Genomic DNA, 15,927 nt, shown 5'->3' on the forward strand with positions numbered 1-15,927 from the left:
TTTAATTCAAGATGAGATGTGGAGATGTAGCTGAAAATAAATAAATAAGATAAGTAAGTCCTTCCCTTTAATGATGTAATGCTCCAACCGCATGCATGTTTTATCCTTTGTTTTGGGTTTTCAGGAAAATGATATGTGAATAATTCCTAAAGGATCATCACCTGTTATCCAAATCCATTAAATAATCTACGAGTGTAATTTTGGATTGGATAAATTACAAAAAGATATTTCGTGATTTTCGAGAAATAAATTAATTTATTCCCTCATTTTCAAATATGTTGACCTTGTAATATTTCCGTTTACATTGTGGAAACACCGCAATCTTTAGACACATGAAGGTAACGTGGTCTATAAAAAACAAAGTAAATTCCAAAAAAAATAAAAATAAATTCGGGCTTCTTCGACCTAAAATGGGTTTGGTTCTTTCTTCCTTCAACAATCGTTCAAAGTGGACAAAAATTGCATTGTCAAGATCTGAAATTACTTTATAAGATAAGAAATCTGGTACTGTGATGCTACATGAATGAGATTATATTTGATGCACTGTACACTGTTAAGTTATAAGATAGTGTCATTTCATCTAAAAAATAAATATAATTTTTAAATAGATATAAAAATAAATATTTTTAATTTTTTAAAAAATATTTTTTTAAAAAAATTAAAAAAAATAATTTTTTATCTCTCTCCAACTCTCTCCCACCTAATCTCATTTTCTTCTCTCTTTTTTTTGTCCATTATCAGTAATAGAAACCTAAATCTAGGGATTGTTGCTATAATTAAACTCAAACTCTATCAAAACTTGAATGAGAGAGCTAGTGTTTATAATTGTTTATAATCAACTTAGTAAATTTTATTGATAACTCTTAATTTTCACATTGGAATAGATTTTGTAAAGCAAAGCAAATACAAAATGTATTGAAACATTGATACTTGATATTGTTGTTTAATCCAAAGATAAAAAAGTTATCAGAAAATCAACAAGAAAAATTGATCCAAAATTAAAAATAAAAAAAATACAACTAATTAAAATTCATTTTCAAAGATAAACCTAAAGAACTAAAATTGAACTAAAGTCGTTTTCTTGTAAATACTACATCCAAAATATCAACTACTTACTAAAAACACCAAAAGAACCAAAGTCAAAGTAAGCTTAATAGTTGTTAATTTTTCATAATTTCCTTCCATTGAAAATTAATCATTAGTTTTTCTTCTTGATTTTTCTGATGGCTCTTTTATCTTTCTGTTAGATAATAGTATCAAGTCTCAATGTAACAGTTTCACAATATTTTGTGTCTACTTTTGCTTAACAAAATCTATTCCAACATGAAAATGAAGAGTAACCAATTGAAATTTACGAGCTAATTATGAATGACTACAACACTAGCTTTTTCTTTCAAGTTTTGATAGAGTTTGAGTTTAATTATAACAACAATTAATATATTTAGGTTTTTATTGTTGATAATGGGCAAAAAAGAAGAGAAGAAGATGATGAGATTGGATGAGAGAGAGAGAGTTAAAAAGAGATAAACAATTATTTTTATCTTTTTAAAGAAAATTGATAATATTTATTTTTAAGTTTTTAAAAAATTTATATTTATTTTTTAATGAGGTGACACTATCTCATGACTTGACAATATATCAAATATAGAATTAAATAATATATATATATATATACTATTCATATTTTAACTCTAATTAACGACCTAACCAACTAATAATATTGTATTTTAATGATATCAATGAATTTATACAATTATCTTAACACCCTTTCAAATGATTTGATAAATATTGAGTGTAGAAACTAAGTTTTGAAAGAAAACATCAAAGTCAAATGAAGAGTCCTCCAGTCACACGATAACATGAAGGTGACCATCAATCTCAATGTGCTTGGCCCATTTATGAAACACATCATGGCATGATAAGTAATCTGTACAGCACTTCTATCAATGAAGTACAGTGGCAAAAGAGTGTGCAATGCCCATATCCTCTAGTCTATATTAACTCTGAAGTAGCCTCCACAATAGCAAGATCTGATTCAGTACTAGAGCGGGCAGTAATTATTTGTTTCTTGCTACGCCAAGAAATGAGAAAATAGTCTAAAAAGAAACAATAACTATTTGTAAAACGATGATTGATAGAGTCACTTACCTAATCAACATTAGAATACCTACATAAAACTAGAGAAGAATGAACTGAGAAGTGAAGTCCATAACAAGAATGTGCCTTTAACATAAGAAAGAACATGAGGAACTACTGAAAAATGAGACAAACGCAGCCATAAATTAATTGACTAGATGAACAACGTAAGCAATATCAAATTGAGTCATTATGAGACAAACCGGACTTTTAATGAGTCGGTGATATAAAGTAAGATTAGGAAGACGAGTTCTATCCATCAAAGTAAGTTTAGCTATCGATAATGTCAGCTCGAGAAAGTAAATCAGATGCATCCTTAGTTTGAGAAAGATAGCATCGGAGGAAACCTCTAGTTCTAAAAAATAACAAAGGGAACCAAGATCTTACATTTCAAATTGTTGTACAAGAAACTGTTGTAATTTTGCAATACATGTTGTATCATCACCGGTGATGATCATATAATCTACATAGAGAAGAAAAAAACAATGCAATGAGTAGTACGCCAAATAAAAAATGTAGAATCATGAAAGCTAAAAATAAAACCAAATTGAGAAATAATGAAACTAAATTTCATAATTTACAAGCTACAAGAGCAAAAGTTTCTTAATTTATAGTCTATCCCATATTCTTGAGTATAATCCTTAGCCACCAAACGAGTTTTATAATATTGAATAGATCCATCTGAGTGGGTTTTGATTTTATAAACTCATTTTAAATCAATAGAAGTCTTGTTAGAAGACAAGTCGACTAAATCCCAAATATAAGTTTTTCTCAAGAGCTTGAAGCTCGTCATCTATAACTTGTTGCGAATGATAAGACTGAGGCTCATCCAAGGTTACAAACAGAACAGAAACAATGATAATTGTGGAGATAATGAGGAGTTTGTTTCACTCGGGTTGAACAACGAAGGGTTGGAACTGTTAAGAATAATATTTGCATGGCTTGGTGTCCGTGTATATGCAGTTGTTGATTATTTGGATAAAGACATGCAGTTGCTGGTTATTTGGATTTAGACATGCAGTTACTTGTAGTAAACTGTTTTAAACATCCTTTTAACACTTGTAATCCATGCCTCAACACTTGAATCCATGTCTTGACAAGTGTTATGCATGTAACTACCTTTTTTGTGTATAAATAGAGGTGTCTAGTATGAATAAAGTGTGCCTTCATCAGAACAATTTCTGTTCTTCTTTAAAATTCCTTCTCTGGTTTGTTGCTTCATACAGCAACTTTAGTTCTGTCCATAATTTATCTTCATGGTATCTAGAGTCTATTTTGATCTTTAAGGGCTGTGTTTGTAAGACAATTAAAACAAATTCATTTCCCGAAACCTTAAGAAAACCATCTTCATACAAAATGGCCTCCAGCAATATTCTTAGTCATCAATCTCCACCAAACTTCAATGGAGAGAATTATGCAATTTGGTCAGTTAAGATGGAAGCCTATCTTCGTGGTTACAATCTTTGGGATGTCATAGAATCTGGAGGTGAAGTACTTATCTTGAGAGAAAATGCAACCCTCGCACAAATTAAACAACATAGTGAGGAAGTTGCTAAGTGCTACAGAGCGCTGGCATGTATCCATGGGGCTGTTTCGGATGCTGTATTTACAAGAATAGTGGGAGCCAAATCAGCAAAAGAGGCATGGGACAAACTGAAGGAATAATTCCAAGGCTCAGAAAGGACAAAGCAGATGCAGGTAATGAATTTATTGAGGGAATTTGAGACTTTGAGAATGAAGGATACTGAAAATGTTAAAGACTACATTAACAAAATCATGCGAGTGGTGAACTAGGTGCGGCTGTTGGGAGAGAATCTTTCTGAAAGCCGTGTAGTCCAAAAAGTTCTTGTGTCTCTATCAAAAAAATTTGAATCTACAATTACATCATTAAAAGGGTCAAAGGACCTCTTAACCTTGACTTTTACTGATGTAGTAAATGCACTCCAAGCCGCAGAGCAAAGGAGAGCAATGCGAAGTGATAATACATATGAAAACGCTTTATTTGTAAAGATGAAAGGAAAAGCAGGAGGTGAGTCAAGAATAAAAAAAGGCTCAGGTGATCAGAAGGAGAAAGAAAAAGAAAGGGTTCAATATAACAAAACTCATGGGAAAAAGAACAAGTTTCAGATGTGCTTTCACTGCAAGAAAAGAAATCATTCAAAGGCCTACTGCTGGTTTAGACCGAGTGTCAGGTGTCGTGCATGCAATCAATTGGGTCACATTGAGAAGGTATGTAAAAATAAACCAGAGAAGCATGATAAGGCATCACAAACAAATGAGAATGATGATGTTGCCGAAGAGCAGTTGTTTATGATCTTGACACGACCCAAGGTAGTTGACTCAAATCAATGGTTGTTGGACAATGGTTGTTTAAATCACATGACCCCCAACAAAGAAATCTTTACTGAACTTGATACTCTGTATCAATCTAGTGTTGAAATTGGTGATGGCAAATATCTATATGCAGTAAGGAAAGGTACAATCAACATTCAAACTTCCCTGGGAAGCAGGTATGTCAAAGAAGTGTTGCTTGTTCTTGATATTGCTCAAAATCTACTAAGTGTAGGCCAAATGATGGATGATGGGTATGTCTTACTTTTTAAAGATAAATCATGTACTGTGTATGATTCATCGGGTGAGTTTGTTATGAATGTTCCCATGAAAAGGAAATGTTTTCCTGTAAATTTGGAAGATGTTTGTTTTCCAGCCTCTGAGGTAAAACCGAATATGACAACACTTTGGCATAAACGGTTTGGACATTGTAATCTTGGTTCCTTGGTACATGCTAGCAAGTCAGGCTTGATGGAGAATTTGTCTTCCTTAACTAAATCAAATCAAGTTTGTAGTACATGTCAGTTTAGGAAATCTGCTAGGAAGCCATTTCCATCTGCTCAATCAAGTAGAGCAACCATGAAGCTTGAACTTGTTCACACTGACATTGGAGGTCCTATGAGTGAAGAATCTCTAAATGGAAGCAAGTTTTTTCTAATCTTCATTGATGATGCTTCCAAAATGTGTTGGATTTATTTGATGAAACATAAATTTGAAGTGTTTAATCTCTTTTTGAAGTTCAAGGCTAGAGTTGAACAAGAATCTGGGAGGAAAATTAAAATTCTGAGATCTGACAATGGTGGAGAGTACGAGTCTTTAGAATTTTCTCAATATCTTGAGAAGGAAGGGATTTAACATCAACTCACAGCTCCTTACACTCCTCAACAGAACGGAGTTAGTGAAAGGAAAAATAGAATTATAATATAAATGACTAGGTGTCTTTTATTTGAAAAGGAGCTACCAAAGAGTTTTTGGGCGGAAGCAGCCAATACAACTGTATACTTGCTGAACATTCTTTCCACAAGAGCCTTGAGAATTGTGACTTCATATGAAGCTTGGTTCGAAAAAAAGCCATCAGTAAGTCATCTACGTGTTTTTGGGTGCATTTGTTATCAACATGTTCCTGATGTGCTAAGAGATAAATTACAGTCAAAGGCAGTGAAATGAATATTTGTAGGGTACAGTCTACAATCAAAAGCCTACCGCATATATCAAATTGACTCTGGTAAGATTTCCATTAGCAGAGATGTCACGTTCAATGAAGAACTTAGCTGGGATTGGAATGAGAAGCAAGTCAAAGAATCAAATAATGCTGTTCAAAGTTAGAATGATGATGGTGGTGAACTTGATCTTGATGAAGTCACTGATGAAACACTTGTACGAGGATCTCGCACTATTCAAGACATATACAACAGATGTCAAGTTGCAATAGCAGAACCTACCTCATTTGATGAAGCTGCACTTCACAAAGAATGGAGATCCGTTATAAGAGAAGAAATTGCAATGATTGAGAAAAACAAGACTTGGACTCTTGTTGATCGACCAAAACATAGATAAGTGATTGGCGTGAAATGGATCTTTAAGAAAAAGATGAATGCAGATGGTTCTCTAAATAAATGCAAAGCAAGGCTTGATGCAAAGGGTTTTTCTCAAATGCCAGGAGTAGATTATTTTGATACTTTTGCTCTTGTAGCAAGGTTGGATACTATCAGGCTTCTCTTTGTACTGTCAGCTGCTCATGGTTGGAAAGTCTTTCATCTAGATGTTAAGTTTGCATTTTTAAATGGCAGACTAAATGAAGAAATATATGTGGAACAACCCATGGGATTTGAAGTAGAAGTTGATAAAGACAAAGTATATAGGCTACATAAAGCCTTATATGGGTTAAAGCAAGCACCACGTGCATGGAATAGTAGGATTGACTCTTACTTGCAGAATCAGGGGTTTCACAAAAGTTTGAATGAGGCCACATTATATGTGATGGAAGGAGGTACTGCCAACTCTCTAATTGTATCATTATATGTTGATGATCTTTTGATAACAGGTGCAAATACAAAAGGTATTGCTAAACTTAAAACATAAATGGAGAAAGAATTCAACATGTCATATTTGGGTTTGATGACTTATTTTCTGGGACTTGAAGTGTCACAAACAAGGAGTGGTATTCACCTGACTCAACAAAACTACATAACAGAGGTGTTGAAACGATTCAACATGAACAATTGCAAGACAACTGAAACTCCTTTGAATGCAAAAGAGAAATTGTCAATCAACTTAAGTAACAAGCTCTACAATCCCAGTGAATATAGAAGTTTAATTGGTTGCCTTTTCTTATTATGTTCTACTCGACCAGAACTTATGTTTGCTGTCAGTTACTTGTCACGATTCATGCAACAGCCATGTCAATCACATCTCACAGCAGCCAAAAGGATTTTGAGGTATCTAAAAGGTACAGCAAGCTATGGTGTTGCATTCATACAAGCTAAAACCACTAAACTTGTAGGATTTTTTTATAGTGATTGGGGAGGTAGCATTGATGATGCCAAAAGTACCTTTGGATATGTATTTACTCTTGGGAATAGAGTGTTTTCATGGAATTCACACAAGCAAGAATCAGTGGCACAATCCTCAGCAGAAGCAGAGTACGTAGCAGCTACTGCAGCCGCAAACCAAGGGATATGGTTGAGAAAAATTCTACTTGATCTTGGAATGCCATTGATGAATCCTACAAAAGTGTTTGTTGACAACAAATCTGCCATATCAATAGCACAAAATCTAGTTTTCCATGGGAGAACTAAACACATTCATGTAAAATATCATGCCTTGAGGGATGCACAAAAGAAAGGTGAAATTCTTGTACAATATAGCTCATCTGATGATCAAGCTGCTGACATTATGACTAAGCCTCTTTCTAAGGCTAAGTTTGAACATAATCGAGAAATACTTATGGTGAAAAATACAAGCATTAAGGAAGGGTGTTAAGAATAATACTTGCATGGCTTGGTGTCCGTGTATATGCAGTTGTTGATTATTTGGATAAAGACATGCAATTGCTAGTTATTTGGATTTAGACATGTAGTTACTTGTAGTAAATTATTTTAAACTTCCTTTTAACACTTGTAATCCATGCCTTAACACTTGAATCCATGTCTTGACAAGTGTTATGCATGTAACTATCTTTTTTGTGTATAAATAAGGGTGTCTAGTATGAATAAAGTGTGCCTTCATCAGAACAATTTCTGTTCTTCTTTAAAATTCCTTCTCTGGTTTGTTGCTTTTTACAGCAACTTTAGTTCTGTCCATACTTTATCTTTAGGAACCAGTATAGTATCAATAACCAACTTAGATTCTACGGAGACAAGAGTAGGAGCGAGAATAAGAGTAAGCTCATGAGAAACAGTTGTGGTAGAATCAGGAAATAACTGAACAAATGTGTCAGTAAAAAACCAAGAGGGAGTGGAAAAGGAGGAAAGGAATTTTGATAAAAAAGGAAACAATGTCTCCCCAAAATGTGACATGAAGTTGAATACAATTTGTTTGTCGGTGGCCTGGTGAGGTGTGCATCAGTTTATTACTCTCTCTTTCGCCATTTTGTCAACAGAAATATACAAGAAAATCTACTTCGATCACAAGTGGACCAAAGAAAGAAAAACGAAAAAAAAAAGAGAGGAAAATAAACTCACACACGTGAGAAAACGTAGTACGGAATGGCAGGCATGCCCCCGCTATTTCATGCCGTCGTCCCTTGGACCAAATATGAGAAGTCCAGAAGACCCAGGCAAATCCTAAAGCCCAAAAGAGTTAAGAATTTTCAGATCCATTAAGTAAAACCCAAACCAAATCAAATTATTTGGATTCCATTTGCTTGCTATTGGTTTGGGATTATTCTTGGAGATTTCTCTGAGATGAACAAAAACTGTCAAATTTGAGCTTCACAAAACCGTCTTCCAAATACAGCTTCATATAACCTACAAGGATGGGTGATTGGTTTTCGATGAATGACACTGTCTCGCTGAAGAAATGGTATGAACCTTCAAGTTAGATGAAAATCTATTTATACAAATAAATAAATCAAACCATAAACAGGAATAAAACGGTATCCAGGGACCCCCTGCTTGTTATTTTCATACCAGACCGCATGAAGCATGATAAAATATTGAAATTCATTATAACATCAACTAGCAAGATATCATAAGGGAAATTAGGCAGATTGACAAAATAGTATCCTGTATCATAGCTCAGGACATCAGGGAAGTAGCTGAATCCTTTAATAAAAAGTTGATCTAGCATAAGCATAAAAGATCATAAAAGCAATATAAAAAAAACCGCCTCTGAAGTCGATAAATGGATGCTGCATACTCTTACATCATTTCACTATGCAGATCTTAATAACAGAAGCAGCACCAATTCGGTGAAGTGCAACAACAGCATCACCGGGCTTGCACAACCCCTTCTCTGTAGCTGATGTTAAGGCAGCTTCCAAGATAACCTCAGTAGATTCTGCATCAGTTGCCTTGGCTGAGCCTTCTGCCAGTAGAGGAACCAAGCCCCTGTATATCAGACTATGTCTTGCTGGCCTTTCGTCACTGCAGGTCCAATCAAATGAATCGGTTGTCAAGACTGGGACAACCACAGATAGGATAGGGACAGCTGGTCTGTACTTGGCAACCAATTTGGCTGTTGTTCCACCACGTGTCAAAACAACGATAAGCTTAGCTTTAGCCTTGTTAGCTGTTCGTACAGCTGAGGATGCAAGACTTTCCAACGGGCTCATCGGAAGTGGTGTTGATCGAATCATTTCTTTGAAGATTGCTCCATAGTCAAGGGAGGATTCTGCCTCATTGCAAATTCGAGCCATAATCTTCACAGCAAGCTCTGGGTAGGACCCAGCTGCACTCTCACCACTAAGCATGACACAATCAGTGCCATCAAGGACAGCATTAGCGACATCAGTAGCTTCAGCACGGGTTGGCCTTGGAGACTTAATCATAGATTCAAGCATTTGAGTGGCAGTAACAACAGGCTTGCCTGCAAGATTACACTTGTATATCATCATCTTTTGTGCTAGAAAGATCTTCTCCACTGGAATCTCCATTCCAAGATCACCACGAGCAACCATAAATGCATCAGTCTCACGCAGGATCTCATCAAAGTTGATGACACCTTCCTGGTTCTCAACCTAAAGGAATCACAATAGCCATATCAGTCATCAGTCTAAAAACAGATACAAAGAAAGCAAGAAGACTCATCATAACCGATGAAACTCATATGCTTCTGGGCATGCAGAACAACAGCAAAGCTGGCACTAACTGCATTCAAGTTGTAATTAGGTCTAAATATCATAATCTGTGTGATCAAGCAGTAATTATTTTCTAGAAGAATGGAAGGCCCTACTCTGCTTGAATAAGATTAAGAACAGCAGCATCCACAAGGAAACCTCTAACCATTAACAATTAAATTGCATAAAGAATACACATAAAATCTCATTATTAATCATGATTCAAAAGTGAAAAAGATCAACATACCTTCGACATCAATTGTATCTGCTTTGCATGGGGACCAAGGACCTTACGGACATTAACAAGATCAGACCCTTTGCGTACAAATGAAAGAGCGATCATATCAATATTGTTGGGAACTCCCCATCCCAAGATGTCTTCCTTATCCTTCTCAGTGAGCGTTGGAAGATCCACCACAATACCAGGAAGGTTGACATTTTTTCTCTCACCAATCATTGCAGTATTTTCACATCGGCATCTCACAGTCCCACCAGCAGGATCACAGGATAACACTGTTAGTGTGATTGTACCATCTGCACACAAAATGGTATTTCCTGGCTTCAGATCAACAGCCAACTTTTTGTAGCTCATGCAGATCATCTTCTCATCTCCCTTGATATCATAATCAGTGGTTACAGTAATTTCCTGGCCTTCCTTAAGTTGAACAGGTTTGCCGTCCTTTAGGAATCCAGTTCTAATCTCAGGTCCCTGCAACATCGAAACACAGTCAACTACAAACTACTAAATGAAGAACGAAAATGCACATGTGAGAAGAGCTGAGAACAAAGAATTCAACATCCAAACACAATGCCAACCTCTTTACCTAAAAGAGGGGAAAAAAAATCCAGATCTTGGGACCCATTATCTTTGATTTTGAGTTTATTATGGGCACATTGGGTTACTAATGCAGAAGAATTTCTGGGCTCAATAAAGTCCAATGTCTCAAAAGGATTTCTTTCTTATTTATTATTTGCCTTTTTTTTCCCATTCACAGTGAAGTTACTTTCACAAGATATTTCTAATTAGAAAACAAAATGTACAAAAAACACAAAGCTTAAGCACTTATAAACATCTTCATACAGATAATGCTAAAATCATAAAACAAGGAGATAATAATAGGAAAACGGACCTTGGTGTCAAGCATGACGGCGCATAGGATGCCAGTATTGTGCATAGCAGCCCTGAGATTGTTCAAGGTCTCTTGATGATACTCATGGCTGCCATGAGAGAAATTGAAGCGGGCAACATTCATCCCAGCCCTCAGCAGCTTCTCTATCATTGGCACGGACCGCGAAGCGGGCCCCAGAGTACAAACGATCTTGGTTTTGGGGACACGGCCATCGTTGGGAAGCTCTTTCAAGATGCCATCAATGTCTATATTTGCCATTGCCTTTGCTTTGCTCTGCTCACTTACTTACAAAAATATCTGCACTCATTATCAACAATCAAAATCATCAAGCAAGTTACTTTTCAAACTAAAAAATAAAAAATAAATAAAAGAAAGGGAAAAGAACGTTCTACAGTTCAAAATTTGGTGTAGTGGTTCACATTAAAATTTGAGCAAACTGAAGAAATAATTGGGGAAAAAGAAAAAAACATAAATTAAAATGAAAGGGGAAAAAAATCATTTTCCATTGACCAGATCTATCCAAGAAGCAGGGCGATTTACAGAAAAAAAAGCACAAGATATGGGGAAAATAAAAACAAAAATGAATGGCATAAACTGAAGGAAATGCAAATAATTTAATAAAAAAAAAAAGACAAACAGAAAACAAAATGAATAAGGGAAGAAAAGAATTACGATTGTAAGAAAGAGAGGCGGTTAAGTTTGGTCTCTCGGGAGAGATATCAGATCAGCAGATAGAGATCGTTTATGGCAAAACCACAAGCAACTAAACCCAAACAGAAACTAAAAAAAAAAAACAATTTGCTAAGTAGACAAAGATATCAATAATTTTATAAATAAATAGGAGGTAAAAGGGGAGGGAGGAGGGGCTTACCGAACAACTCGAGGCTCGTGGGTTTACCAAACTAATCCAAGTTAAAGAGTTAGGGAGAGAGAGTACAGATAGAATCTGTGTTAGAGACCAGAACAGAACAGCGGGTATTGCTGGTGGTGGCCTTTTGTAACAGGACAGAATTGGAGAGTGTTTTGAAAAATTGGGAAAAAAAAATGAGAAAGTTAGCAATTCGAACACGTGGTAGATGGGCACATTGGAGATTTGAATTAGCCAGGTTCTTAAAACGGTGCGAATATACTGCTGTCTAATTGATGCCAAGGAAATTAGCGGCTCCAGTTTAGAGGAAATGTTTTCAAATTACTATTTAAAGGAAAAAAAAAGGAGCACGCACGTGATTGGGGAGACAACGATATCGTATCATGCGAGTGGAAGGGCTAGTACGAGCCGAACCACATAGTAAAAGGGGTCGGCAGCGGTGTGTCTCCGTTGCTTGTTTTCCCTTCTCGTGTCTGTGTGCGTACCCCACCGTTTTTGACCTCTGCGGTGGGGCCACTCCAATGCCCACTCTTTTTCAGGCCCTTTTATTATTCCTCGTCTCGTTTAACCCAACCCCACTTCCAAAAATGACTGTTACTATTATTATTATTATTATTATTAATTATTAATTAATGCTGACAACAACCTTCGTCCACGATTTCTTCTTTCGGTATTCGACCATACTTCTGCATCTAAAATTTTGTGATGTTCATGTTTTTTTCGCTGTAAAATTCCGGATAATGCTTAATTTGATATAACTTAATAGAGAAAAAGATAACAAAGCCAACATGTTTCCTACCAGGTTTTTTTGCCATAGGGAGATGAGGTTTTGGTGAGGTTCAGGAATCAGGGATTGGACCAGCAGCAGCTACGCTAATCACATGCCTTTTCCTCAAAAGCTGAGATTTATTTTGCCCTCAATAATTGAATTCAATAGGGAATATTCTGGTAAAGCCTTAACCCCTCCGGAATGGGCTCTTGGTGTAGCCTTGATGGTGAAATGTCCTGACCCTTTAGCCAACAATAAGTTTCAAACTGTTTCTTGGTTTGGGGGGAAAACTAAAACATCTGTTGGAACTTGGAAGGACGACCCTTTGACAAAAGCAACAGATGGACTTTTCAGAGGCGTGGAAGGACCATTGCCTCCCCACGCCTTCTAGTAGGTCTCCCGTCTTCACTACCATTTCTTATTTTCTTTTTGTTTTTTTGGTCAAACCCTTCACCACCATTTCTGCCTCTTACTATTTGCACTTGAAAATTAAAATCTTTAAAAAAAGAAAAATTAAAACCTTGGAATGGCACATTCCATTTATTCAAATACGTTTTACAGCCACCAAGCCGGACCAGAATAATCTGCTAATCACATCAACGGTTTTGTATAAAAAATTTTAAGGTTGGATATCTTGCAATAGATATTTAATCATATAAACAAATTTCTAATATAAACAAGAAATTCGCCTCTCATTCATTACTTTTTAATAAACCTTTTAACATAAACTAGTATTATAAATCGTCTTCAGTCCAGAATACTGTCCAAAATCAGTTTCAACAAGATTATAACAGACTGATTAAGAGTAGGTTCAACCCGATGGTAAAACTTGGCCAACTACATACTCAAAATTACAATAGTTCATGAAACTGCAATTCAACTCAATTCAAAATGGTCACCTAATAGGATATAAGTAGTAACTAAATTACATTAACTATACTAATTTTATCAATCCATTTTAACTCCAACTGCAAATTTCCTACAGAATCCGTTTCAGTACCCACTATTCAAATGGAAAGATCGAAAAATTGCACTAAAATAAAGTTCCAATATGTTGTGCTCTGAAATTTTCATCCATGTCTTTTCGATTTTCTAGAAATTTAGTACTGTGACCTTTTTGAATTTCAGAAACATAATTTGCTGGTGTAGACAACCAAGTAATAGCCAGATTTCATGCTTCTTCCACCTAAATTCTGAAAAGCAATTTATACAGGTCGGTCCACTTTAATGCCAAGAGACAAATTTCATACAAAAATTTCTTGTAGATAACTAGTGTTTTTACAGAGTAGCCAAACCCAGAAACTGTTACACTTCATTGTTAGCCAATGGAAAAACATTCAGTTCTCGTAGAATATCCACACGGTTACTTTTGACCACTGGCAATACTGGTAGAATGCATTGCAATTCAGATTTTCAAACCTTACACACTGTTATCCAGACTCTCTCTCATACTCGTTTTGGTGGCACATACTGCACGTGCACTTCTTCACATAAATTCTGTATGAAGGAAAACAACTACTATCAATGTGCACAATACATAAACCACAGAAGAAAATGACTTGAAACTTTAGGCAAGTTGTTTTCTAGTTGCAAGAGGAAGTAGATATGCACTTAATAGACAAGTTGCTTTCCAGTGAAAGTTGATAAAATAACAGTAATAGCCACTGAGTTTCTTTTTGGTTTTATCATAAATACCAGAATTCAAAAATGGATAGCTGGATGGGCAGAAATTTAGCCAACATCTTCATTTTCATTTGCTCATTTCCAGCACCAAAATCATCAAATTTATAGCACATGGCATGGCTTAAAAGATAGATTGAACAGTTCAAGCAAAGTCCACCTCACAATACCTGTGTATCTTAGTAAAAATCATTAAATGTTTGTAAGAGGGAATAGATTATATTCCCATCACAAGATATTTTCTAGTGCAAATCAATAATATCACCTTAATAATTAAATATACAAATAACAATAAGATTGAATAGGAAAAGAAAAGATTTTGAACTGATCTATGGATGCCAAAGTGGTTCCCAGAGATGACACACGAATGAAGGGAAAAAGGAACTGCATATTATCATAGACCTAATGATAAAGATAGTTAAATAGATCACATAACACATTGTGTTCCATATTCACCATTCTTGACATTTACTTTCATAAAAAGTGGTAAGCAGGAATAAGCTAACTGGCATTATATTTCCAAGGAAATTAAAAAAAATTAGTGAATTGCACTCAGGAAGAGAAACCAAACCTGCAAGTCCTCTGGAAGTGCCTCTGAAACTGCAAGAGTGTAACAACCGGGGACAAATCTTCCTGAAATAGATTCAAAAAAATGTCACAAACCCAAAATGTATAAAAATCAGATATAATATTCTAATGTTTAAGGCATCTAAAATAAGGAAAGATATAAGAAGAAACGTATCAGAAAGCAGGAAAAAGGTAGAACAGAAGTTGAGTGATCAACTATTCTGTGGTGAAAACTATCATTGAAGCCTCAAGACTCTGGTGCCTTGTAAAGTCCAGAAGCATTCCTAGAGAGTTGATTAATTCAACAATCATCCTAGAGACGAGGTTTCAAATTCAAGGTTTTAGGCAATTGTATATGGACAATGAAAAACAACAGTAAATTAAGCTCACACCATAAAGTATCACAACAGAATTCTAAATCATACTAGCCTCCATTCTGCAATCGAAGAAGGCTTTTAAACTTCCAAACAATTACTGGAATATTTCTCCACAGCAACAACAAAGAAAAAGAACCAGAAAACTTTGAAATGATATACAGGAACAAAATAAGTGTTGGACATACCAATTCGCAGCCAACGAGCAGCCCAACTTCTAGTCGGGTCCATAACAGAGATTATCCTAAAAACCCAATCAGAAAAAGCATATTCAAAAGCTACATTCAATATAAAGGTTTTCCCTTTTAAGGAAAAAAAAAAAAAGGAAAGATACCCATTGAAATTAGCAGTGGTGCAATCGACGACGCGCTCATGATCCTCATCCATCTTAAAGAATGGGCAGTTCTCACATCCGGATTCTCTAAACTAAAATTTAAAAAGCCATAAATTAATATATAAAACTCTTCGAGTATGAAACTGTTGAAAGCAAGAGGAAACCCTAACTCAAAACAGAAAAAGACCTGATCGTAGGTTTTGACGAGGCGGCAACGAAGGCAAGCCCTGAGCTCGTGGCCGAAGCTCGTTGGAATCTGAGCGGGCGCGCTTCCCATTGCTCTTCCGTTTTCCTTTCCAGGGAATTCCCGGCTTCAGTCTTTTGCAACAAAAGGAAGAACGACAGAAGGATCTTTTTCAAGAATTTTGTTTGATTATTGATATTTCTTTTCGTTTCAGGACTCAACGAGGTACAAGCGATGCAAGGAGTCAAGGAGACGAAGTTACTGGAGCTAATTGTT

At 35.6% G+C, this 15,927-nt stretch overlaps 2 protein-coding genes across 3 annotated transcripts; both read right to left on the bottom strand.

The window, feature by feature from the left end:
- Positions 1-8,613: 8,613 nt before the first annotated feature.
- On the bottom strand, positions 8,614-11,889 carry LOC18608419 (Pyruvate kinase family protein). 2 transcript variants are annotated; one of them, XM_007043105.3, is made up of 5 exons: positions 11,747-11,889; positions 11,548-11,655; positions 10,876-11,172; positions 9,993-10,454; positions 8,614-9,646 (listed from the first exon to the last, which is right to left on the bottom strand). In XM_007043105.3, the coding sequence occupies exons 3-5, from the start codon at positions 11,131-11,133 to the stop codon at positions 8,834-8,836; spliced, it is 1,533 nt and encodes a 510-aa protein (XP_007043167.2). In that variant the 5' UTR covers positions 11,134-11,172; positions 11,548-11,655; positions 11,747-11,889; the 3' UTR covers positions 8,614-8,833. The 2 variants fall into 2 exon arrangements, with proteins under 2 accessions (XP_007043167.2, XP_007043166.2); XM_007043104.3 differs by lacking the exon at positions 11,548-11,655 and having other exon boundaries at positions 11,747-11,887.
- A 1,865-nt stretch (positions 11,890-13,754) lies between these two features.
- Positions 13,755-15,882, bottom strand: LOC18608422 (Transcription initiation Spt4-like protein). The gene is made up of 5 exons (XM_007043112.3): positions 15,655-15,882; positions 15,468-15,559; positions 15,322-15,377; positions 14,764-14,825; positions 13,755-14,009 (listed from the first exon to the last, which is right to left on the bottom strand). The coding sequence occupies exons 1-5, from the start codon at positions 15,742-15,744 to the stop codon at positions 13,959-13,961; spliced, it is 351 nt and encodes a 116-aa protein (XP_007043174.1). The 5' UTR covers positions 15,745-15,882; the 3' UTR covers positions 13,755-13,958.
- Positions 15,883-15,927: the final 45 nt, after the last annotated feature.

Source organism: Theobroma cacao, chromosome 2 (assembly GCF_053813885.1).
Source record: "Theobroma cacao isolate CCN51 chromosome 2, ASM5381388v1, whole genome shotgun sequence".
Taxonomy (NCBI): Eukaryota; Viridiplantae; Streptophyta; class Magnoliopsida; order Malvales; family Malvaceae; genus Theobroma; species Theobroma cacao.